Source organism: Melopsittacus undulatus, chromosome 11 (assembly GCF_012275295.1).
Source record: "Melopsittacus undulatus isolate bMelUnd1 chromosome 11, bMelUnd1.mat.Z, whole genome shotgun sequence".
Taxonomy (NCBI): domain Eukaryota; kingdom Metazoa; phylum Chordata; class Aves; order Psittaciformes; family Psittaculidae; genus Melopsittacus; species Melopsittacus undulatus.
Genome location: NC_047537.1, coordinates 2,737,622 through 2,761,512, shown reverse-complemented (window position 1 = coordinate 2,761,512; position 23,891 = coordinate 2,737,622). Strand labels below are relative to the sequence as shown.

Sequence of the window (23,891 nt, the reverse complement as noted above, 5' to 3'; positions counted from 1 at the left end):
TTAGAAGCCCAATTAGGCCTGGTATGAGCTAATGAGAAAGGAGTGTACGCTCCTCAAGGTATGCTTCTCTGATGAAAGCCTCCTCAGCTCTGGAGCTGACTTTGTTTTTAGGATTTGTTGAAAACTGCTTCCCTCATCATTCTGCTTATCAGTTTTTGGCATAGGATTGTGTGCAGTGGTATGAGTGTAGCTCTAGCTTTCAGTGATGTTTCTACCAAGTACTATGGGAAGATCTCAGAACTAGACTAGTCCACTGTCCCAGAAGCATCTTGATAGCTGGATATGTGCTATCACACATCTTGGAGATTTCAAATATCTGAAAGTGTTCCTAGTGCATTTCTATTTTTGTAGTTTAAAATCCTTTTGATACCTTTGCCTTTTCTACAGTAGCAAAAGATGTATTTTTTTTTGTGAAATGCTATATTTCGTGTCTGGTTGCACTGAGTATGAGCAAGCTCTCTTTATATAAAACAAATTATTCTTCAAGCTGATAGCACTTCTTTAAATGTGCTAAACTTAGTTCAGACCTTCTTTTTATTATAGCATCACACATGGCATAAAATGAGTGTTCTTAATAGCATCTGAAAGCATTGCAGATATGAAGCAGGTCAGTACAGCAAGTGTAGATATACCCACCATTCTCTTGCAGTGCTCGGTGGTGGCCAGTTAATGAACTTTACTCCAGAAGGCACAAGTCATTCTGAGTTGCTGAACACTCAGTGATTATCTTTCATCTCACAGTCATTAGCTACATGAGGTGTGTTTTGCCATGTTAAGACCTCCTTCCCCTCACCCCCACAAAGGTTTTGAATTCTGTTCAAGAGGTTCAATTTCTGTCATCAACACATCTGACTCCACAGAAACTTTGTTTTGTAGGAGAGTATATTGAATGCTTTTCCTGTTTTTACAAGCTTTCATCTAATGCAGCACCTCAGTGATGCTGCAGCCGTAGCTGAGGCTCAGTGTGACCAGTTTTAATGTCTGGTTTTTAACTTGCTTTCAACATACTGGCCCTTACAAATTTTATTTCCTATTCTGATAGAATGGGCAGTACTAATATGACTGATAAGTTGAGATGGACATACTAAACAACTGAAACTGAAACAAGAAGGTAAAATTGAGTACTGAAATGTACAAGGCTAAACTCTGAAGTGTGTCAACACAATAATCATTGCTGTCTTCTATATGTGATCTCGAACACCTTAAATCTTAGGAGTGAGTTTCAGATAGGATCATTTAATACCAAATATTTCTGTAGATGTAAATGTTTTAAGCCTGAAGCTCGTTGTAGAAACCACAAGAGTAGTATTGCTCTTTATAATAACGTCTCCCAGGAAATGATAACTATGTTTGGTAGTCTTTTGTTGATAATGAAACCTATATGAACCAGATTCATTGTATGATAGATATGTTTTACTATGCATTCCAAAAAAACACTTATGTTAACATTTCCACTAAAGAAAACAACAGAATTAAGAATGCGATTTTCACTTTACTGTGTCAGAGATTTCATCTTTGATAGAATCTCGGGTTTTTTTTGTGTTTCAATGCCATTTGAATAACTAAAGCATCCAGCAATAGACAGGGATGCAGTAATAGAAATTTTGAAGCCATCAAACCCAAAAATGCTTCCGAAGAGCTTGTTTGCTATAGAATCTTGTATAGCTGCGTGGGGAGATTCCCGTAGGAGGTGGTGTTTGTGCAGATCAATAACGCAGAGCAGCGTCACTGGGAGCTGGTGGTACTCTACTGAAGTAACACCTGGGAACTTTGAAACTGAAAACAATTTGAGACTATCAATATTGGGAGTATGAAAGTAAGGTCAGAGTTTTAAACATTACAAAGTTACATAGCTTGAGGCTCAGGAATCAGTATTCACTGTTGCGTGTTTAACAAAGAAGGTGTTCTCTGTGTAGTTCAGGCAATTATACAACTGCTGAAGACTGAAGAGTAGGGTTGTGGGTTTTTCTTTTTTTGTACAACACTTCAAGAACTTATGGTGGGCTTAGAACACTTTTGTTCCAAGTGCTGTTTGAGTCAGTTCAGATTAAACCTGAAATGTGACGGTCCATATAGCAATGACTATTTCTGTAGTACTTGTATGTATGTGCCTAATAACATGTCTGTCTGAATTTATTATGATTGGCGAATTGTGGAAAGAGATAAAAAAAAAAGTTAGATGGTTGCAAAGTGTTCATGGAAAACAGGTTATTAGCAAATCAAAATGGCATTAATAGCATTAAAAATGAAAAACAAAAGTGGTGAAAATAAAGCTGTTTGGAAAATGTTTCTAAAACTGAATGTGTTTTCTAGCAATGAAAACCTGGCGCTATGTTGGAAAATACGATTTGTTTTCATTAGGTTTCATAATGTAGTTGAGTGATTGCCATGGCCACGTTGTGGTTTTAAATGAGCTCCTTGTAATATAGTATTTCTAAAAAGCAATATGACATTGAAATGTTATTCCTGTCTTTCTTCAAAACAACAAACAGCATTAAAAATGATTGGGTTGACACAGGAAAGTAGAAAACGTGACAGTGTGTAAAAAATTTATCTTAAAATTAATTGAAGTATTTTTTTTTTAATGAAGGTGCTTATTCATATCCTAGTGTTAGGTATGAGTTAGGTTGGCAATAAACTCTAATTTTATCAAATATGAATCTTTTCTTTTTGCTGTAAAAAGTGAGCTTAGAGAAATTGTTTTGGGTTACATGTAAGTGAGCCTTCAGCAGAAGCAGTAATCTCGGGAAAGCAGATAGGCATACATAAGCAATTTGAAATACATGTCTTGTAAATATTAAAGGGGGTGACTGTTTCTTGTAAAAATGTCAAGACTCTGATTGCTTTGGTCTTATCTTGAGTAACTTGAGAAATTTGCGTTCTGGAAATAGAAGTGAAAATTGGCAGATTTACACAGTCACCGCTTGTGTTTTGTATTGTTAAGCTCTGGGTGATGCGCTAACTCTGGAGTAATTTTTGCTGCATACTAGCTACATGTGATGAAGGTCTGTTTTATTTGTTTACCTTTGTTGCTTCTGAGACCTGAGCAGTCTTATCTTGTCAGTCCTACCCCGTGTGCCATTGGCGTTTCCAGATTGTCACATTTAAATCATAGCCATGAAATATTAGTTAACTGTTTCTTTCATATTTGCAGGCCAAGAAGGGCTTGCCAGCTGCTGTTGAAGTGAAGAGGCTGTCACCAGGCAACTCTGCTGTCTCAAATATAAATACAAAGAGGCAGGAGAGAAACAAATTCAGTATTCATGGCCTGAGCACTTGAAAATGTATCTCTATTAAATTTATAGAGTGGTGAAAAGGTTATGAGAAAGAAATAACACTGATCAAACACATATAAATTTAAAAAAATATTAAACCCCAAAAAGCTTCCTTAAAGTGGCTGTTTCTGTTCAGTTTCTACGTTTAAACTCTTTTGTACAGTTATTACAGGCAGCCTGTAAAACGTTGCAAGACACTTTATATTTAATTCTGTAAACCAGGCTTTGTGGGTTTCTTGCACACTGAAGTGGGATGTTACCTCATTGTACTTTTTGCAAGTTTTAACTGCTGTGTAATTTGCTGACTAAAATTACGGAGGAGGACTAAAATTAATACCATTATCCAGGCAAAATTTGCTCCTTGCAGAGCTCCTGGAGTTTGGCTTAGGTTTCCCATAATACTCAATTTCTGTGTTGTTTGAAGAGCAGATGGTTATGAAGAGAAATATCCCTGTGAGTGTGTAGTAAAGCAAACTCAAAAGATTCATCAGCCGTGCTTTAATGTGGACTTGAGGTATCACCAAAGTAATTAATTGTTGCATAGACAAGATCTGACGACCTCAAATGAAGGTAGGAGAACCATGTAACAAACAAGACTTGAAATAAGTAGTTTTTTGTCTTCTGTTTATGATCTCTGTTATTTTAGCCTTGGCTCTGTCCTATGCACCCCCTTTTTATAGTTCTAGCTTTAGTTATGTCAGTATCATCAGTTTGAGAAGTCATCTGGACTGAGAGTTTTCTACTCCTGTTTGTAAAGAAATAACAATGAGTTTTCTGATCACTAAAGACACGTTATTCTTTCTGATGTCTCCTTATTCTTGCAGTTTATAATATTACTAGAAGTTAATCTGTACTGTTATACAGCTGACTTTTAAAAACTGATTTCTTGGTATGGATGAAACAAAAGGACTTAATGAATTAACATAGGGGCAATTCCCCACCCATATTCCATATATTGAGCTTGCAGCACAACCATTTCACAACTTCCATTAAAAGAACTGGTAAAGTTTTGGTCAAACCTGGCACCATTCCATGTGAGAATCTAAATAATAGCAGTTCAGGATGGAACATGTGACCTTAGAAAAAGGTCCTAAGTAGTCTGATGCATAACTTTTCCAATATCCTTTTACTTACCATTTATCAGATCTTGACTCTGACACGTGCATTTTGTTCAATCCATTACTACTTCATCTGCTCCTATAACAGCTTAATGCTGTGGGAGGTGGAGCTGATCTTGTGCCTTGGGAGAGAGATGACTACAGAAGAGATTTGAAATAAAATATAAACTGAACTGACTCTTCAGTTTCTTGTGGTTATGTCTGTACTAACATTCAGATCAGAGGTGACTTCAGTGATGGGTTTTTTGTGTTTTTAGATCTCCGTCATCTGTTTATTTGACGAAACTTTAGCTCTTCAAATGGTATTGAAACCAAAACCAGATTATTTCAAAGTTGGAACTGTGCCAGAGGAAACTGGAAATACCATTTTTAACTCTACTGCTTTTGCGAAGTGGAATTCCCGTGTGATGCTAAATGCCTTTTAAGTGGCAAGCTGGACGGTTCAGCAATTTGACATGACACCAAAGAACTGATGATGAGTAGTTGCTAAGAGGAAATGAAAGTAACCTCTTCTTTCTGTAAAAGGCAATGACTGTTTTTCCTGTTGTCTTATCCAAGAAGTGAGTGTTGCTTCTATTTTGCACTTACTGTACTTCAGTTTCTTAGCAGGATTGTAAAATGAGTTTAACCAAGACTCCTGTAGATGAAAAGCTGGTTTGGATGTTAGAAGCAAGCTCATACTTAATGTTTACTCTGAACGGGTCATAAATCTGCTGATGGACTAAAGCATGCACCGAGAAACTGCTGTGAGGACCTCAGTTAGGAACCCAGCCTGTAAGGGCGACTTCGACTTTTACCCATTCCTGTATTGTGAGGGGTATTGTATTATCTCTGCATATCTCTTTATTCTAGAGAACTGTATATAGCCTTAAGTAAAAAGATAAGTAAGATATATAGCTTAATCTGCCTTATTTTGGAAGGATTTTAAAAAGATACACATATACTGCTTCAAGCTGTCTTGGAAAGTTTTGCTCCTCACTGACCCTCTGGCTCTTGATGTGTTAATAATGCAAAAACAGTTATGAAAATCATCGTGACTTGCTTAATTTGTTCTGGTTTTCCCCCTTCCTTCCTGTTTTCTGTAATGTATATTTTATGTTTCCTTTGCTCTCAGTCTTTCCTACTTTTGGATCACTTTATTGAAATCTTAACAGCATTCTGTGTGAGTTGCAAACCTTAGATTCTGTTTCTAGATTAAACTCTTATGAAAAGCATTTTCATGTTACCAGTGAGGCTTTTGCCACTTGCAGGGCAGATTTCCAAATGCTCTGTTGAGAGAGAAGCAAGTTTGCAGGTCTGGTTTTTATTGTCAATGGGCTCATTTGAACAGCATCTGTACTTGCAGATTCACTCAGCTGATTCTGCATCATTCACAAAAACTTCAGTAGGAGAACGGTGAGTCAGTGTCCACTTAGCTGTGCCTAACTTGTAAATACGATGTGGACTGTATCCTAGAAATGTAATATTTGTTTGGAATGTGAACTTCTAGGTGAATAGTTTCATTGCACACTATTCACATGTGGGCTGTGGTTTTGAGTATTGAACTGCTATGAATGCTGACTGAGATTATTGATATTTTGGGGTAACTTCAGTTGCATGCATTGTGGTGCTGGCAGGGGCTTTTTGTGTATGACTTTTTAGTGTTTTTTTTTAATACAGTTTGTAAGATACAGAAGTTTCTGTTGTATCTTGGTTGTTTTCTGACTTGTACACTTTTAGAAAGCGGTGTACTTTAAGAAGAAAACTTCAAGTCTTAAAGCTTCACGTCCAGAGAAATGAAAATGTTATTCCATATGTATTTTGTGCCAGAACTTGTTCTGAGGTTTCTTGTCTGTCTTCTTGTATGTGTAGGTTTTTTCTCTCCCACATTTTCCATTTTCTCCACTCCCCACCCCCCTCATCCGTTTTCCCTCCTCCCCCTCCTGCCCCATTCCTTGATGTTCTCTGCATGCCAAATCTACAGCAGCTTAGGGCCAGCAGAAGTGTTCGGCTGTACTGAATACAGGACATCAAGGAGTTTGCAGAGGTTTGGAGAGAAGTTTACATTACTTTCTAGTTGTGCTGCAGAAGTTGCTCTGAATGGAATTCCATTTCATTTAGATGGATTGCAGCTATAAAGGCATAAAAGAAATGAATAAGGTAAATAATTTAGTTAAAGAGGAAAAATTAAGTAATTTTCACTGTATTTTTCAGTTTGGGATTAGTATATCTGAACGATTTGTAGCCAGTATGGATTAAATGGCTGGCTTTTATCAGAAGAAACAGGTGGGAACCTATTGGTTTGTGGGGTTTACTCTGGGAAGGATTTTCTGATAATTTTTGGAAGAACTTCCCTGGTTTTATAATTCCATACACTTCAAATACAGACCAGTGTGAGTTGCTCTATTGTTAGAAGTAATTAGGCATGCCTTTTTTAAAAGCAAAACTCTTCAACTTATGATGTAAGAAAAGTTGAGAGTAAAAGAGCAGCATAGTTACACTAATATGCCATTGTAGCATGTTCCCATCCTGTCATCTGGAAAATTAAATCAGGTTACAGCATGGATTAACATCTAGACTTGTGAGGAGGGGAAGGTAGTGTCTTAAATGCCATGAAATTGAACAATGGGATTATACAGTTCACAGCTAATTTCAATATTCTTCTGTATTTGGCTTTTTGTTGAACAAGGTTCTGTAGGGAGAGGCAGTAATAGCTTTCAGAACTTGGAAACATTTACATCTTTAATATACTAACAATAACTTGAGTATAGTTGAATAATCAATACAGTGCTCTACATAATGTGCATAGATGTGAGGTAGAATCTCTGCTACTAGAGGGAAGAACTAAATGTGTTAGCAGTGGAAACTGCATTCACCCAGTGTGGAATCAATCAGTGGTTTGTTTTGTCCGTTTGTTGATAGTCTGTAAATGCATGGCAAGGAATCAAAATGCTGCTGTGACAATACCCAAGAGTTTTACTCTTGTATCACTGAGAAACAGCATTGTCTTCTCTTACCTCTCTTCAGAATAAAAGATATGTTCAGTTACAAAGATTCCACATATTGTTCATAGAATATGAGGTTCAGTAGTTTCTCTCAGAACCACCTCTTAAAATAGTTGCAAAGGAAACTGCTTAAAAACAACCATGTGATCCCTTTTATATGTGTTTTTCCTCACTGGCCCTCCCTAGAATAGGCTGTTGGTTGTGAGCAGTAAGGACTAGTGGATCTCCAGGCCTTTGGCCAGCCTAGGCCTTGTTGGCAGCAGTTGTATTGTATGGAGCCCTATCCACTGGGAAGGGGGCCTGTGATGAAGGTTCACTTACAGGTTGGTAAGTGAACCCACTCTGACTGAAGTGAAGTCACTCATGAATGTTAGGAAATTTATGTGATATGCCATTGGTTTGAAAGCTTTTCAAACGTGAGTGTAAGCATTAGAAATAAAATTGGCTCTTTCCTTAGTACCAGCAGTTCATTTTAATTTGTGCTGTATATGTACTGGATTTGTGCCTCTACAAGATGGGGAGATTGCAGATAAGATGGTATATTTTAGCTTTGTTTTGGAAAGCTGTTGTTTGCATACTTTCTGCTTTACACTTGTAACTTATAGTTACTGATGCTATCAACATTAATACATGGTTATTTTATGGAGAAGTTTGTCAGTGCTTGCTTTAGGCAGAAACTGTGCATATCTTGTCATCTTTGGGAGCTGGAACTGCAGAATCAGATGTAATGAAAGATAAACAGGAGATACTAAGTTACGATCAACATGCAAGTTCAACCTGTAGCACAACCTGAGTTCGTGTTTTGCGGGTGGGAAAAGTTTATTTTGAGAAGCAGCTCCGTAATTCATGGGAGCTTCATAATTCGTGGTTTCATCTTTGTTGTTAACTTTCGCTTTGTTGTTTTGCAATGTTGCCTTTGCTGACCTCAGCTGAGCTTTTAATGCTTTTTGACTGTATAGGTGACTGGTGCACTGGAAATCTTCAAGCTCTGTTCTTCACTGTAACAATCCAAGAGTTTGGGTAGGATTTTGATCTTGTCCTTTCTCTTGCTTATGCACATACATTCCACTCTCCTGAACTTGAAAAAATATTTTACATATTTACTTTGCCTATGGAATATCAAAGTAGGAAAATATTTGAAGATAATTTCATTAGAAAAGCTCTTAAGTACGCAGAATGACAGCATTCACTGTGTTTTGAGACAGCAAGAAACTGAAAAGGGTTTCTTACTGTCTGTAGGAACAGTGGAGCTACAGCTAACTGTTTGCAGGCAGTGTGCAAAACAAATTACTCTTAGTAAAAGTGTTTGAAGTTTTCAAGCTTTAGTTTTATAGGCAGAGTTGTCAGTCAGTTATGTTCATGTCTTTACCGAGTATTTTGTTATGAGTGCTGGAGCATATTTTGCTGATAGTAGTGGTGCTGCTTAAAGCTGAATTCTGAGTGCTTGTCAGAGCTCCCCTCCTGTATTTCTTCTGTTTCTGTGATTCTTGGTTTAGTGAGGGTGCTCCAGCTTCTTGGAACTTCATGTAGTGGCCACAGAGAATTTAAATGTGATTGTGAATGTATGTAGGTAAGTGTAGTTGAAAACACTTTTCAAATGAACCTTAGGTTAACAGTGAAGAACGGGTAAAGTGATGAAGCTATTATGAGATGTGATGCAGTTTCTTTTTCCGTTGTGTAGTGTTTTCCAAATAAAGATACCAAAGTTTAGTAAATATTCCCAGACCATTTAAAAGCTGAAGTGATGGAGCTGATGCAATGTTAAATATAAAATTCTTGTAAAAACATTAGGAAGTGTGAACAGGTGGCTGCAAGGCACGATTTAAAGGTGGTTTTCTTAACTGTAGGGTTCCAGGTTATATGGATTAGCCATTCTGATGCTGTTACGAGATGTGTCATCAAAAGCAGACTGTATAGAAACTGTATATCCAAACTGCATATTAAAGGCAACTTGGCTTCTGAATGTATCATAACACTGAGAGCCATTTTTTGGATGAAAATATAATTGTAGACTGTGTGCTTTCAGAACACATTCATCTGGAACCTATAGAAACTGACTCAGGTGGGGACTCCCATCACAGTTACATTTTTTCCTAAATTACACTATGGCACTATTTAATCTGTTGGGTGAAATAGTGCTGTCTGCATGAGGATATCAATTCACCAAAGCCCAGATTCAGGTGTTATCAGTTCCTTGGTCTTGAAAGCAACCATAACTGCTTCAGTTGCTTGAAGTCTGCAGAGCACAGCAACCACCCAGCAAATTCCCTCCTGTCTTCTTACTGAGTGTGTATGTTTTATTGTCTCATTTTAGAGAGGTAGAAGTAATTTATCCTTTATGATGGAAATCAGTAGTCAAGCAAAAGTGGAATGGTACTAGTTAGGAGATATAGAAAAGACTATGTAATAGCTAAGTAAAATTCCGTGCTGATTTAATTCCTTGTTTCCTTAAAAAATGGTAAATGATAAAGTTCTGTGTATTTCAGTATGTGTATGTGTATTTATAATAACCTTGAATGCAGATGGTCAGTAGAAAGTGTAGAGGTGGGGAATGTCAGTGTTGTGTGCCAGGCATCATTACAGATTTCTAAAATAATATGTAGTTGGATTTGTAAACTTCTTTCATTGATTGGTCTTTTTATGTGAAATCCTGAAAGCTCAGCCTCAAATAGTTAATCCTAAAAATACTGAAGAACATACATCATCATAGATGTTGCATACTTCCATCTTACCACTGATACTGTGCCTGCTTTGGTAAAATATTCCACTGTTCAAACTGATTTGCGTGTTTGGACACTGCTTTGCACACTTATCTGCATGGAGATTTAAGAATTTTCAAACAAAGGCTTTAAAAGGTATTCCATTGCTCTGTAGTACTACTTTGTTACATTAAAGTAGAGGGTTTGCTCATACACGTATGTAAAATTTGTTATATTATGTATGTATTTGTGTATAATGGTGAAATGTTAAAACTAAGCATCTGATTGTCTGGGAAAAGTTAAGTTCAAAAACTTACATTTGTATAATTTTACTGTATTTCTAATGTAAAAAGAACAGACCTTAATAAAAAGTGTGCATCTGGTAGCAATGGAATTGCTCATCAACTAATTGATCACTAAAACAAGCTTTGCTGGTGAGAAATGTAGGGTGGAATTAGTCTGAAATAACAAAGTAAGGTATGTGTGGCCTGGGAGTGACTCTTTTTCCCTTCAAGCCTTAGCTACAGCAAAGTACAGCAATCACTGAGCAGTAGTTGTGGTGTATGAAACATCACTCCCTAAACAATGATAAGGATTTGTGCAAACAGTGTATCCAGTGAGCCAAGCATGGACAAGTGGACCTGTCTGAGCACACAAAGGGTAGAAACTGTTCGGGACACCAGCTGTTTTTTCCATGCATTGCACTTCATTCTGAACTCTTGTGTGTTGTGTGGTTTGGGTTTTGTAATTAAAAAGATCATTTGTGGAATGGAGTCTGGCCTTCTCAGCTGTATTCCTTTGAAAAATGGATGGCTTTGAAGAGTTCTGCTTTAAATCGGTTGTCGTATAAATAATTTCGATGATGATATTCTGTTGTTTTATGAACATCTCTAATTAAATTTAAGGTAACTTCTCAGGGAATACTACCACGTTATTTATTCTGACAGCCAGAGGAATAAGGATGTTGCATCAGTCTTGAATGCTTGTTAATCTGAAGCATTTAACGTTTGTTTGCCTGATGACAGAGGTTCCAGGGCTCTGTTAATTACCTCTTTCAATTTTAGGATAAGTACTTTTGTTTTCAGGGGAACACGTTTTAGCATTTCTATAAAGTAATTCTGGGAGATTTGTAATCTGGTATCACCGGAAACTACCGAGGTTAACCAACACAGTGTTTGTAGCTGGCAGAAGTACTTACCCAATTAAACCCAAAATCTAAGTGCATTTGGTAACCATTTTCTCGTGACAAGCCTCACTGGCAAACTGCAGCCAGAAAGATATTGCACAAGGTAACAGCCTAAAGTTCAGTGTAGCACTAGGACATCTCTTATAAAATAATGTATCTATAATGATATATTTATATGTCTGTGTGTACATGCAAACATGCACACATACATTTGTGGTTTCGTGTGTTCTGTGTGTATGCTTTATGTGCAGTTTTTGTCTTTCTGGAGGAGGGTAAAGGGAGAGCCTTGAAAAGTCCTTCCCTGCTCTTATCAACACAGCAGCCTCAGCTGCCCTCCTTGGATCCCCTGCCAGGGTTGCTATCATCTTCTGATCAAATATTAATGTGTGATTCTCTGCTTGCTCACTAATCCAAAGCCAATTAATATTATCTGTCAATTATTTACAGATCCTGAGGTGCGGAGGCAATTCCCAGAGGGCTACAGTGACCAGGTTTGGAATGCGTAATTAATTTTTTACATGACAAAATTTATTTCAGGGTTGTTCAACATATTATTGCTGCTCTTTTTACTGAAGGAGATAAATGCATTCTTAGAAAGAAAAAGAAGCTGTAATTAGGAGCAGAAGGATAAAAACATTTTTACATGTAAAGCAGAAAAGGGAAGAATTTTGGAGCTCATAAGATTATTTTACAATCTGGGTTTTACAAGCAAACATGAGAGAGGGAAGGAAAATTGATTAATAAATTTCACTTTTTGCCTTTAGGTGCCACAGCCTGCAGTTCATTTGGCAGTCCTCACTTCATTGTGAAAGGTTTATAGCTATATTTAACTGGGCACCTGGCACTGCAGCACATTCTAAAAATTCTTGCCTGATCATGCAGTCTGTAGTCTGTTTGACAGAGATGGTGTAGAGATATGAATATGCAGGTAGAGCACACAGGTATTAATGCTTTAGCTTGTACACAGATTGAATCTGGGATTTTTCACAGGTTCTCTAGCTGTCTTTGAAATTAGCAGCTTGAAGTTACCTTCTATTTTACTGTGTCTCATTAGATGCGGATTGGGGCTGGGGGCAGAGGTTAGGGAGAGGGGATTATTACTGTGCTGCCTGGAAGTGCTGTTGTTGTTAGTGGTTGGGGTGACTCTACATTGGGACTGCGGGCACAAGCTGATTCTTGTACCTTTATTTCTGGGAGGTACTGAAGTTATGGCATTGTGTAACTATTTAATGGAACCAAATTTTGCCTCAGTGAGTCAATGAGTTAGGGTCAGGAGAGCTATTTTATTTCAGACCCTTTCTCTCTCATTGTGTTTTCCTGTAATACGAATTTTTGTGGCATTTAGACTAAAGCATTAAACAAGCTATTAGAAGTGATAGCTCATCAGGGCCAGAACAAGTGTTTTCATCTTTGGCTCAAATCACTCTATGCAATGGGACCTTGACCAGGGCTTCTGGCTGCTTTTGTAGTAGTAATAATATCTTTTTTCAAAGCAGCTGTTCAACTACCTGACTGCTTTTCACTGTAGTTTATTATTAGGACTTCTTTTATCTGTGCAGTGTGGTATGGAACTAAACTTTGGGGGGACTGCATCCTTATTGTCACTGTTGGTCAGTAATTTGTGAATAAATAGATCCCATAGTTTGTATTTACACTACAGACCAACTACTTGTCAGCACATTATAGCATGTCATATTAGTTATATGTGAACTGGTGGTCCTTCAGAGCTGCTCCAGTCAACTGTGCCCATAATCAAGGTATTACAGGATAGTCTTGTACATAAAATTGACTTTAACAGTCGTTTCCTTCTGCTGCAAGTGATTGGACTTGTGTAATAGTGCTATGAATATGCAAGACTGAATCAAACTGAGAGGAACCACAGACTCATATTTAATTCTTAAGATGTTCACCCAGTTGTAGTCAGGCCCCACAAAATACACTGTAGCGTGTTTGTGGGCAAGCATTTTTAAATCATCACCTCTTTTGCACATGAAAACTGAAAGGAAAGCAAAAGAAAGGAAGCCAAACTTCTCAAACTTAGTGTAGATTTTACAAACATTCCCACCTTGATGCACAGAAGGAATATTTTCTGTGTTAATAGCAGCTATATGTTCTCTAAAAGAACATGTCCAGAGCTGACAGATGTAGATCTGAAAGTCACTTATGAATATTCAGGTGAGCCAGAGGGAAAAAAATACAGAAAGGAAGAGCTACACCCATGTTTTTCCTGATTAATGCAGAACTCTGAGAAATGTCAGGGCTGCAAATCGGTCATAGGTTTATTTCCTAAAAATTCTGATTTATTGGGCTTTTATTTTAAGGGAAAAGTTTTGGAAGTGCTCAGTCACTGCAAATAAAGATACTTTGAAACCCTGGATTTTTCTGTGTGTATTCTGTATGCAAAAGAGAGCTATGATATGCATGTTAGTGCAGGCAAAAATTGTTTCGAGCAATCAAACATTTATGATTTAATCCATAAGGAATATTTGAGTTAAATCAACACAAGGTAAAGGACTTATTAGTAAGGGGGGAGAGGAAGGGGAAAAAAACCCCACCTCAAGTTTTTTATTCATCTAAACTATCAGTGCTTGTTTTTACATACACTGTATTTCCCATGTACCAGCACATCTGATCAGAGACCCTCGCTGCTGCTAGATGTTTTATTCTGTGTGTTCTTTGTACCTTACAGTAAAAGAATCTGTCACAAATTATTGTGCCTCACCGCTTTAGAAACTGAGAAAAAAGGGAGGTTAGATTGACATCTGTGACTGAATAATGATGACCAGCCTTTTGGCTCCCCTTGAGCCACAAAGCTAGCATTGCCTTTAGAGAGGAAAAAGGAGTAAGAAGAAAGGGGAGGGATAAAAGAGAGTTACAAATCTGTGGTCCCGGAGATGTATTACTGTTGGGCCAGTTGTCTGCGTGGTATGATAATCCATTTTGATCTTCTGTCTTAATTGTCTGCTAAAGACAAATGGGCAGTAAAAGTTCATCAGTTTCATCTTTTGCTTCTCATTTAGAGACAGAATAAATGATCCATCGCTACAGAAGAAACCTTTCTTTCTGACACGGAAGTAATGCAGACCCAACACATTTTATTAAAATATTTCTCCCTCATTATTTCAGTCCTCTCAGCTCTGATAGATCTTACTGTTTCATGAAAAATGTAATCTGAAATGTAAATAAGGGGTTTGATACAAAGTAAGGAAGTAATGAGCAGGCTAGCCACATTGTAGGAATTTTGATTGTAATTACTGACAGAGTGAATTCTGCATGTCCTGATTTTTTTCCCTCAAGTTGTCTTTGACATGTTCAGACCACAATGACATCTACGGTTTAAATCTGTTAAATAACTGTATAACAGAATATTTTATAGAAAATGTCATAGACAAGGTATCTTAGGAGCCTTTCTAAGGGAAGAAAATGCTAATGATTGCTCCAGGCCACTTGAAATGGTTAAAACTAGGGGGCTTTTTTGAATGGCAGGAGGGGGGCTGAAGTAATCTGGAGATATACATTTTTAAATATAAGAGCATATTAACTTGTTAGGGGGTTTTATAATAGCTTCTAAGAATAAAATGTGTATTTATGTATATGTGGTTGTACCTAACATGAAATACAGTAATTGTTGGCATTACAAACAACAGTTTTTCAGTGCTAGCAGTGGTCTCAGAATTTAAAACAGATGAGAACTCTGTTATTCTTTATAAAATGCCATCACTGTGGGTGGAAGTATCCTTTAAAAAAATAGTCAACAGTCTAAAAGAAAAATCCTTATGTATTACTACATTTTCTGGTTTGGGTTCCTAATAAAGCTGTAGTAATGAAATTCTGTTTTTGTAGGTGAAATTCTCTGCTATTGGAATATTATAAACACCAACCTATGGCCAAGTTGCTTTACCCTTATCACTGTACGAATTTTGGCTCTCCACTGCTTTGCAGATGAATCCCAAGGTTAATAGCTATTCTAGGCTCATTTTAATATGAGGAAGGTTGTTGTAGATATATGAACTTTTCTCAGGAAGAGTGTTTCAGCAAAGAGTTGACGTATAAATATATGGAAATGGTCAAACAATCAGTGAGAAGTGTGGCAGGAATTACACAACTTTGTAAAATGCAATTTATTTTTATCATGGCTTTTTTGAGTAGTGCATCGTTCAGTTCCTTGCTGGTTTAATCTTTATAGCTCATCTGGAAGGGAAAGAAAAAAATGATGTGATAGTTCCCATTTGTGAGCTACTTCAAGTGGGTATGATGACTCCTCTATAATTTGATGAACTATTGTATGTATCAGTTAATTACTACAAGAATGACTGAGGACTACATGCTTGCAAGCTGGTACTTATGCAGATTGCTACTTCTATTCTGCTGGTAATTTTTCTTTCCACTGGCATTGAAACCGAGTTTATAATGAAACCAACAATCTTTGTACATTTATAGATAAACTATAAAACTTTTATGGCAGTCTTTATATAGAAACTAATGGTCTGTCTTGTACAAAGTCTATGAGCATTGTAGAAACACTGCACACAGGGAAAAATAAAAAGCACCCTTTCTTTTGTCATTGTAGGAGTTGTGTGATTGGAGAGTATTTATGCAGGCTGGCTATAAATGGAGCATAAACACCCTATCATGCAAAATCCTTGTGTGCTAAGCAGACTTAATTGCTTAAACAGGGCTGATTGTTATCCATTTTGATGTTTCCAAATTGCACATAATATTCTTAGTATAAAGTTTTTACATTACAGATTGCATACACTGCACGATAAAACCTGTCTGGAGTAATTTAACATAATAGCTGTCCGTTCAAAAGTAGATGAAGAAGTTGAATTGGAAAAGTTGAGTCATTTAGAAAATCTAGAAAACCAGTTGTAGTGTTCTGAAAGGCACTTTGTAGTAAACCCAAAGCAGTGTAAATAGTAAACATATGAAGTATTTGATACTTCTGAAGCATTTGATACTCCCAGTTTGTATAGAGCCATCATACTGCTTTCGTACAGGGAGGCTTTTAAAGTGAAAGCCTAATAAAACTTAATGTAGGACAGTTATAAACAGTTTCCTCATACAGTGACCCCTATTGACTAGGTAGTGTGAATGGAAACCTTTGTATGGGGGAGGCAAGCACTCTTGTAATGTGTAAGGAGATCACCTTATACTTCATGTGCAGATAGTACAGCTGCTGTTTCACTGAATCGTTCTGGAGGCAACTTACCCCATGAGGACAAAGCTGGATTCTTTGGCTCAAGTCCTGAGAGATAGTGGATAGGGCTAAACCATGGGCTTTGTACAGCAGAGTATTTTCTGAATTCAGAGTATTTTTCTAGACCAGATGTATATCCTTTAATATAGGAAGTGAAGAAAATAGCCATTCCTTATTTACTCTCTCTTATCCTATCATCCTTGTGTACATTACAGGTTGCTTTTTCATTACATTTTCTTTAGACCAGGTACGTGAGAGCTCAGTTTTTCTTACATATTTCTATTTATGCCTTCATTTGCTTCTCTAGGATAATTTAATTGCAGAACCTCCTCAAATCTAATGTCTTTGTGTATGTAGTAGGGTTTGCTATCTTTGTTCTAAGTCCATTACAAGAGTTGTAAACTTTGAGGAATAATGACAAAGATTTCCATCTTAATAGAACCCATGAAATAATCTTTTAATCCAAGTTCCATTTTAGAATTGAAGTTAGTAAATCTAAGGGTTATAGTAAAGTATTTTTATGATGAGAGAAGTCAGCCAGAGTATATATTCAACAGCCTAAGAATAGCTATTTGTAGTAATCCATCAGATCTGCACAGCATCATAGCATTCTAGGTTTCTTTATTTTTGTGTGTTTTACTGCTACTTGGTGATTGGTTGCAAAAATCACTATGGTGGGTTTGTGCAGAGCAAAATAGCAAGTCTCTGTAAGTATCCCTGTAAAAAGTTAGTCCTGCAGTCTAAGGCATGTGCAGTGAGAAGGTACTAAAAACTATTTCTTTCCCTTATTTGTCTTTAAGCTAGTGCTCAAAGTAGCTGCTCCATTTGCTCCTGTCTCTGGAAGAGCTGAGGTTGGAGACTCTTTCCTCTGCTTGTTGCATCATTAATTGAATGTTTTTCCAGTTATGATATCTCTGTTTCAGGAATCCTGGTGCAGGGCAGCAATGGTAAAAGTACAGAAAGCAAATAGTAATTAATGGACAGTTGATCTTTTGAAGGAGCCCAGGAAGTGACTTGATTTTGGCCTGAGAATACCTGAGTTGATGTTGGATTCTGAGGTCTGTGTGTGAAAGCCATGTCAAAAACTAGTGTCCAGAGCTGGAAAGATTCTGAATAGAAACAGAGGAATAATTGGGTTCAAGCCACTTCCTAAACAATTTCAGTTTTCTTTCATGTAAAATTGGAAACAATTTTGGAAGTTCGATAAACACAATCTGATTTCACCACAGATTATACAGCACAGTGTGGATATTAGTGGATACAATCGTATGGCCTTTGTTACACAAGAGGTCACACCAGATGATCATAATGGTCCCTTCTGGCCTTCAAAATCTGTGAATATATGAATAATTGAAAACCTGTCCTGCCAACCCTTGTTCCTTGAGGTAGTCATATTAAAATCCTGTGGGACTACTCGTGTGAGTAAAGGTTGTGGGATCAGGCCTAAAGTGAGAAATCATTATCACTTATGTTTAAATTTATTGATAAAAGTGTAAAATATTCACTTCAGGTAAAAAGATGGGTTTCTTCAAAATGTGAGATGCTTGTGTGGTGATATCCTGCTTTGGTTCATTAAGCCAGTCCTTGTCAAATAGTTCTAAAAGTTGTCTTGCTTCAGTCTCCTGAACCATTCAGTTCTGTACTGGTGCTACCAACCAATTCAGAAACAATTTCAAAAATACTGTGTAGAATCATACCAGAAACATCTTTGGTTTGTTTAAAAATAAAATTAAGTTCAAGGCCCTAACTACATGGTGTGTGTAGGCATAGTAAAATCATTGCCAACACATCCCAGTGCAGGTAGTGGTCTTCCTTGCTATGGCTGATGATGGCTTGTACAGGAATACTGGGATGTACTGTCCTTTGCAAACAGTAGGACGTATTTTGAAACATGATTACAGTAAGTGTCAGCAGGTAAGTGGTGTCATCCAGGTTGGAGTTACAAGTTGGTCTCGGGTGTGCCATGCCTTTGTGTGAACATTCATAAAATAGTTAATTTCTCAGGTGACTAGAGATCCGTTTCAAGTCAGTAGTTTAGCACATGAGATGACTTAGTTATTCAGCTTAAAAACCTGAATTGCCGATGACTAAGACAATTTTGGAAACTGTGCTACTAAACAAGCATTGATAATGCTGCTGCCTTGCAGCTTTCCTCCCCCTTAACATGTTTTCTGTTGCTTCTTTAATGTAGCTATACTCTTTTAACAAAGTAAGGAGCATGTTTGTTTTGTAGCTCCTAAAGTAGTCATTAATGCTTCAAAGTTTCCTGAGCACATGGAGGAGAAAATAGTTTTTCACATTCTTGCTGGTAAGACTTGTCTGCCCATACCCCAGTGCATTAAAAAAGGTGCTAAAGAAGCTGAAGCTGCACTGGATGTGCTGTGAAGACAAAAAGCAAGTAAGAAATAAAAGTATATAAATATATATATATATTATATATATATATCTTTATTTGAGAGCATCCTGTGGCATGTAAAAGAGCATCAAACCAGCCAAAACACCTTGTGCTTTGTTACTGAAGTGAATCATTTTATGTTCATGTATTCAGGTGCTGGGGCATGAACAGGATGTGAAAGGGAGTTCCAGGAGATTGTAGTCCTTTCATTTGTGTTGATTTCCAAGGGGGCAGGAGATTTCCATGACTTACTCTTGACAGCAAAGGGGCTTCCTAGAGTTTGGGTTTGAGGTGGTATGGATAAAACTTATGGGGATTTTTCCAACCAGAGAATTTTGGTGTGTGTGACCTCTTATTATCTCCACACCTCCCACCCCCAGGTGATGAACTGCAAGGTCACATAACCTGTGCATTCTTCTCAGGAGGGGGATTGTATATCAAAATACTGTTTCTCCATGAAGTCAGGTGGTGATGTGTTACTTCAGTAATAACAAGTATTCAGTTGAAGTCAGATGCATGGTTCTGAAAACCCTGTGATGTCTGTAGGGGAGAGGGTGTAGGGGTGGAGTGCCCTGTAGAATATGCAGTGTGGAAGATGTGTGTGGGAACACCAGTGGACAGATGAGTTTACTGTAAGTGGTAGGTGTAAGGAATTCCATGTTTCAGTATAGCACAGCAAAATAGTAGGATGCACATTCTAGAAGGTTTGTGTTTTTTAATACTTTGCTACCTTAGTTGTAAACCAAAACCAGTCTACAAGAGTGTGTATAACTGGATTTTTGACTTTTTTCCATATTTTGATTTCCTGGTACTGTGTTTCCTCACAGCCATCATCACATTGTTGGCGTGTTTGCTGTTAGTTTTGATATAACTTCTGAACAATTTCATAAATGTATAGTGCAAAGCATTTAGATTGTGTGATGCCTGAACTGAATTTTCCAAGTTGCTTTGCAGGCATTATTCCCTATTATTTTCTTAATTTATTTTAAAGGAATGGTTGCAAAGTAGCCTGAAAAGAAGGATTTGTTTGTGATTGATAGATGACAATAACTGATATTCACATACTCAAATTCTCATCTGTGTCTGGGCAGCAGCATAGAACAGATACCATATTATGGAGAAAAGTTGGAAATGATTCTGTGTTAACTCAGGGAAGCCCAAAGTTCTCAGCTTTATACTTGGAAGGCTTAAGTTTCTAAGTTCAGTCATCTCTGTACATATCTGCTGTCTTTTCTTCAAGTAAAAACTGCTTTCCACTACTAATGAGTGTTTTATAGCTTTCAGGGTTTTGATTGTAATTCTCTAGCATATTTGAAAATCTAAAAGTTGTGAAAATACTGATACATTCGAAAGCTGTAGCTTCTTACAGCCTTCAGTTGTCTCAGGTGTTCACTGACTCCTTGTCTTTGCCAAGTTCTTTTTCCCCTTGGGGTGCTGATGTCCTTGCCATGTATCACCATTTTCTCCTTCTGAGAGAGTTCTCAGATAGCTGTGATGGGAATGCAGGTCTTAGAGACAAGTACTCCTGAATTTTAAAAGCTGGTCAGCTGTTGCCCCTTTGGGATAATTGTTTTGTTTTGTTCTGTTTCCTCACCTGCAAGAAGTAGGTAATACCTTTGTAACCAAGTTGTTAAATAACTTCATTAGTGACTAGCTTTAAGATTCTTCCACAGCAGCATGTTCTTCTCTCAGCAGAAAGGAGGATCTTGGTCATTGCTATTAGAAGACTTTTGTGAGAAGGCAAATAGATAAATTATATCGGTTTCTGGTACTTGCTAACACTGTGTAGGTCTATCCATGCCATTTTTCTTAGTAGTCTTATTTTAATTTTTAGGTAACCATTCTAAACATGTTCTTCTGTTTTCTTTTAGGTACAATAGAATAAGGAAACTGTTTTTCTCATTACTTCTCGGGAATTATGTATTGTTGGTTAGGATTCCCAGTCTGTAACTTATTTCCTGATAAGGATGTCACTAATGGAGAATTTATGATATGGGATGACTAACAGAATTCAGTACATGCTCTAATATTCTCTTTGGTAACCAGTGCAGGAAGGAATTAGTCTGTTATTCTCATACTTTTTAACACTTGGAATTTCTCTGAAGGGTCTTGTCAGTGAAATGACTTAATTTTACAGTGGGAGATAGCAGAATTTCTATAATATGAACATGACAGGGAGGTGCTACTGAAATTCTGCTTTGCACAAAGGCAGAGAAGCTGGTGGTGGCAAAATCTTACCCTTGTTTCTTAACCATAAAATTCTGCTGCTGTCTTTATTTGAGCAGTTTTCAACAGTTTTTCGCATCCTTTTTCTCACGCACGGGACAGGAGTTGGTTTTTAGTGATATTCGCTATTCATTGAACTCAGGTTTTTGTTTTTCTTTTGGGGTGTTTTGCTGGGTGTTTATTTATAACATCCTAGCTATTATTTTCTCCTTTAAGTTAGTTTCCCATCTGTTGTGCCTGGATGCTGCAGAAGCGTGTATGGAGATTTGCACCCAGCTCATGGAGATTACAATCTTTAGAAGGCCAAAGTAGTGTTTTTTCTTTTTACCCCTTAAAAATGGGTAGAACCTCCTGTGGGAGTTGAACTACAATGCAGATTTATAAAGGTGTAACAGTTACATGGGTGGGATATGATTTTAGGTTTTAATTTATGTTTGGAGCTCTGGCCCCTTTCTTAACGTATTTGTGTAAGTGAATTCCTGAGGTTTGCATTACCTGCTTGTAGTAAAGATCAAATCTGGCCCAGTCTTGTTGTGAGTATAACTGAAAATCTAATTGGAATAGTGCCGTCATAATAGTCTTCTGTGATCATAAGGTTCGTATTTGATAAACAGAGCTCATTTAGCAGATGCTGCTTTAGAGTATTTACTTGCATATATTTTTAAGGAGATTGGGCAGTGGAAGCTACAGGAGTGATTAACAAAGCATCATCTTGCCCATTTATGTAAACAGGGTATTTCTTTTGTGAACGTGTCTTGTTAACTGCCCGTTGCAGACCTTTATTGGTGTTTCTTGAATAATTTGTTTAAACTATGCAGTACAGATTCCTTATTTTAGCACTAAGACTTACAAAGGCTTCTTTTAGCAGCCTTTAATTTTGTACTTATGTATGTGACATAGCCTGTGGCTGTGATCTCTACTGTGAATCTGCAGTTGTTTTGGGATGAAAGAAGAAGGCAGCTGGAAACTCAGTAGCTACATCTAGCTGTCTACCTAGAGAAGGCCTTGATTTCAAGTTTATCTAAACAAGCTCGACTAATCCCAACTATCTAGGGGGATCCACTGTCAAAACAAGCAGCATGGCCCTAAGGCAAACACAACCATACAGAAATGAAGGCTGGGACTTCCAATACTCCAATGACTGCATACTGGAGGCTTTTTTTCCTGAAAGAGAGTAAGAGAGGTAGCATTTGCATAATGCCTTTTCATCGGAAACTTTTGGAAAGCTGACAGAGGTCCAGCTTATAGCTCTGTAGCCACAATACAGAGTCTATAGGAGAATCCTTGAATGACCTAACCATATTGAAAGAAAAAATGAAAGCATCGAAGTATAGCCAAGTGAGTGTGGAAAAGAGGGCTGCTGCATTGTCTAACATCTGCTCTACTTCTCGTTAGTTTTGTTCTTTGGTATTCTATGTGGACTTTGGAGAAACCTAAGACAGCCTAACATGAATCCTATAATCTTCCTTCTGAATATTTATGTAGTGTGCCAGCCTCTAAGCTGTCCTTTGCATCTTCCTACTTCCCCCTCATTTTCATGCTCTCAAATGAGGCCAACATTTCAAAAGCTAAATAAATGTTTGTGAATGTTTATAAAAGATTTGCATAAATTTGTCCTTGTTTGACAAAGATCACTTTTTTCTTATGCCAGTTCTGAAATTTTTTAAAGGTTTCAGTGCTTGTCTTGACAACAAAGTCCTGCCTCAGAGAACAATGATTGCTGATTAAGTGGGTATGCAGGGGTAGCTGAATAGAGCGTTTGAGGCGACGGCTAAAAGCACCAGTCATCATCAGCCAGAATTATAATATTTAAGAAATGTTAACCAATGTAGATATCTAAAGGTTTGGTTTGGAGGCACTATACCTGGGCAGTTGACTCATGTCATTATCTTTTCATAGTAAAGTGAAAGGAAGTAAATATATTTCTCATTTTTAGTCACTAAATGTTTCAAAAATAGTTAATCCCATCAGTATTCCAGCTTTTTGGTACTGAGACTTCTAATCTTTACCAACTGATCAATGTTATGCACATAATTGGACCTGGTTTTGTTTGGTTTTTTTTTTATGCCTGTTTGTATCATTTTTCCATTCTTTATGATTTAAGGCTGGAACAATTATTCCTACAACAGTAGCTGCAGGTTTTGAATTGGTTTTTTTTCCACATGTTATCTAAAACCCCTTAATCTTAGAAAAAAACTAAATCTTAATTTTAATATAGGGGTTTAAAGACATTTATTATGTAGATCTCTTTTAAAAAGCTGCTTAAATATTTAGTTTCTCTTTACTTTCTGATTTTTTTTCTACTGGCAAAAAGTAACAGTCGTTTCTGTTCTTTTGTTCTATTAGTTGAGAGGTTGAAGTTGTCATTAAGGCAAAAACTAGAGCTACTTCTCTGACACAGTTTTTATCACATCTGCTAGGCCTGTGTCCCAGGAGGAGCTGTGTGGAGCAGTGAATTCAGCACAGGCCCATTATCTACTGTTTTTGCGTATGTTGTAAAAGGAGTGAGACCTCAGGGAGGCTTGGAGCCTCCTCCCGTGTAATGTCCAAATCAGATTTGAAGGACTGGTGGCAGGAAAGCTTTGGCCTTGGGGTGTGAATTCTAAGAAACAGAGTCACAATTAGGTTTAAAAAATTCAGGGATTTTGAGCTTTATCTTGAAATATGTTTTTAGTAATGCAAGTAGAAAAGTTGCCCATCTGTGCACATATTTTGTACGTTTAAAATATTTAAATGATAGCAGGCTTCAATATGCTTAGGAAATGTTATTTATCTCATGCTCTTCCTGTTACCAGGATTGTGTATCTG

The 23,891-nt window shown here is 37.2% G+C and overlaps 1 protein-coding gene across 6 annotated transcripts in view; it reads left to right on the top strand.

The window, feature by feature from the left end:
• DENND1A (DENN domain containing 1A) overlaps positions 1–23,891 on the top strand; it is a 189,070-nt gene that overhangs the window by 20,720 nt on the left and 144,459 nt on the right. For all 6 annotated transcript variants that reach the window (XM_034067586.1, XM_034067583.1, XM_034067585.1 and 3 more), the window contains exon 3: positions 11,710–11,753. In XM_034067586.1, coding sequence (XP_033923477.1) covers positions 11,710–11,753 — 44 coding nt within the window. The remainder of the gene's footprint in view (positions 1–11,709; positions 11,754–23,891) is intronic.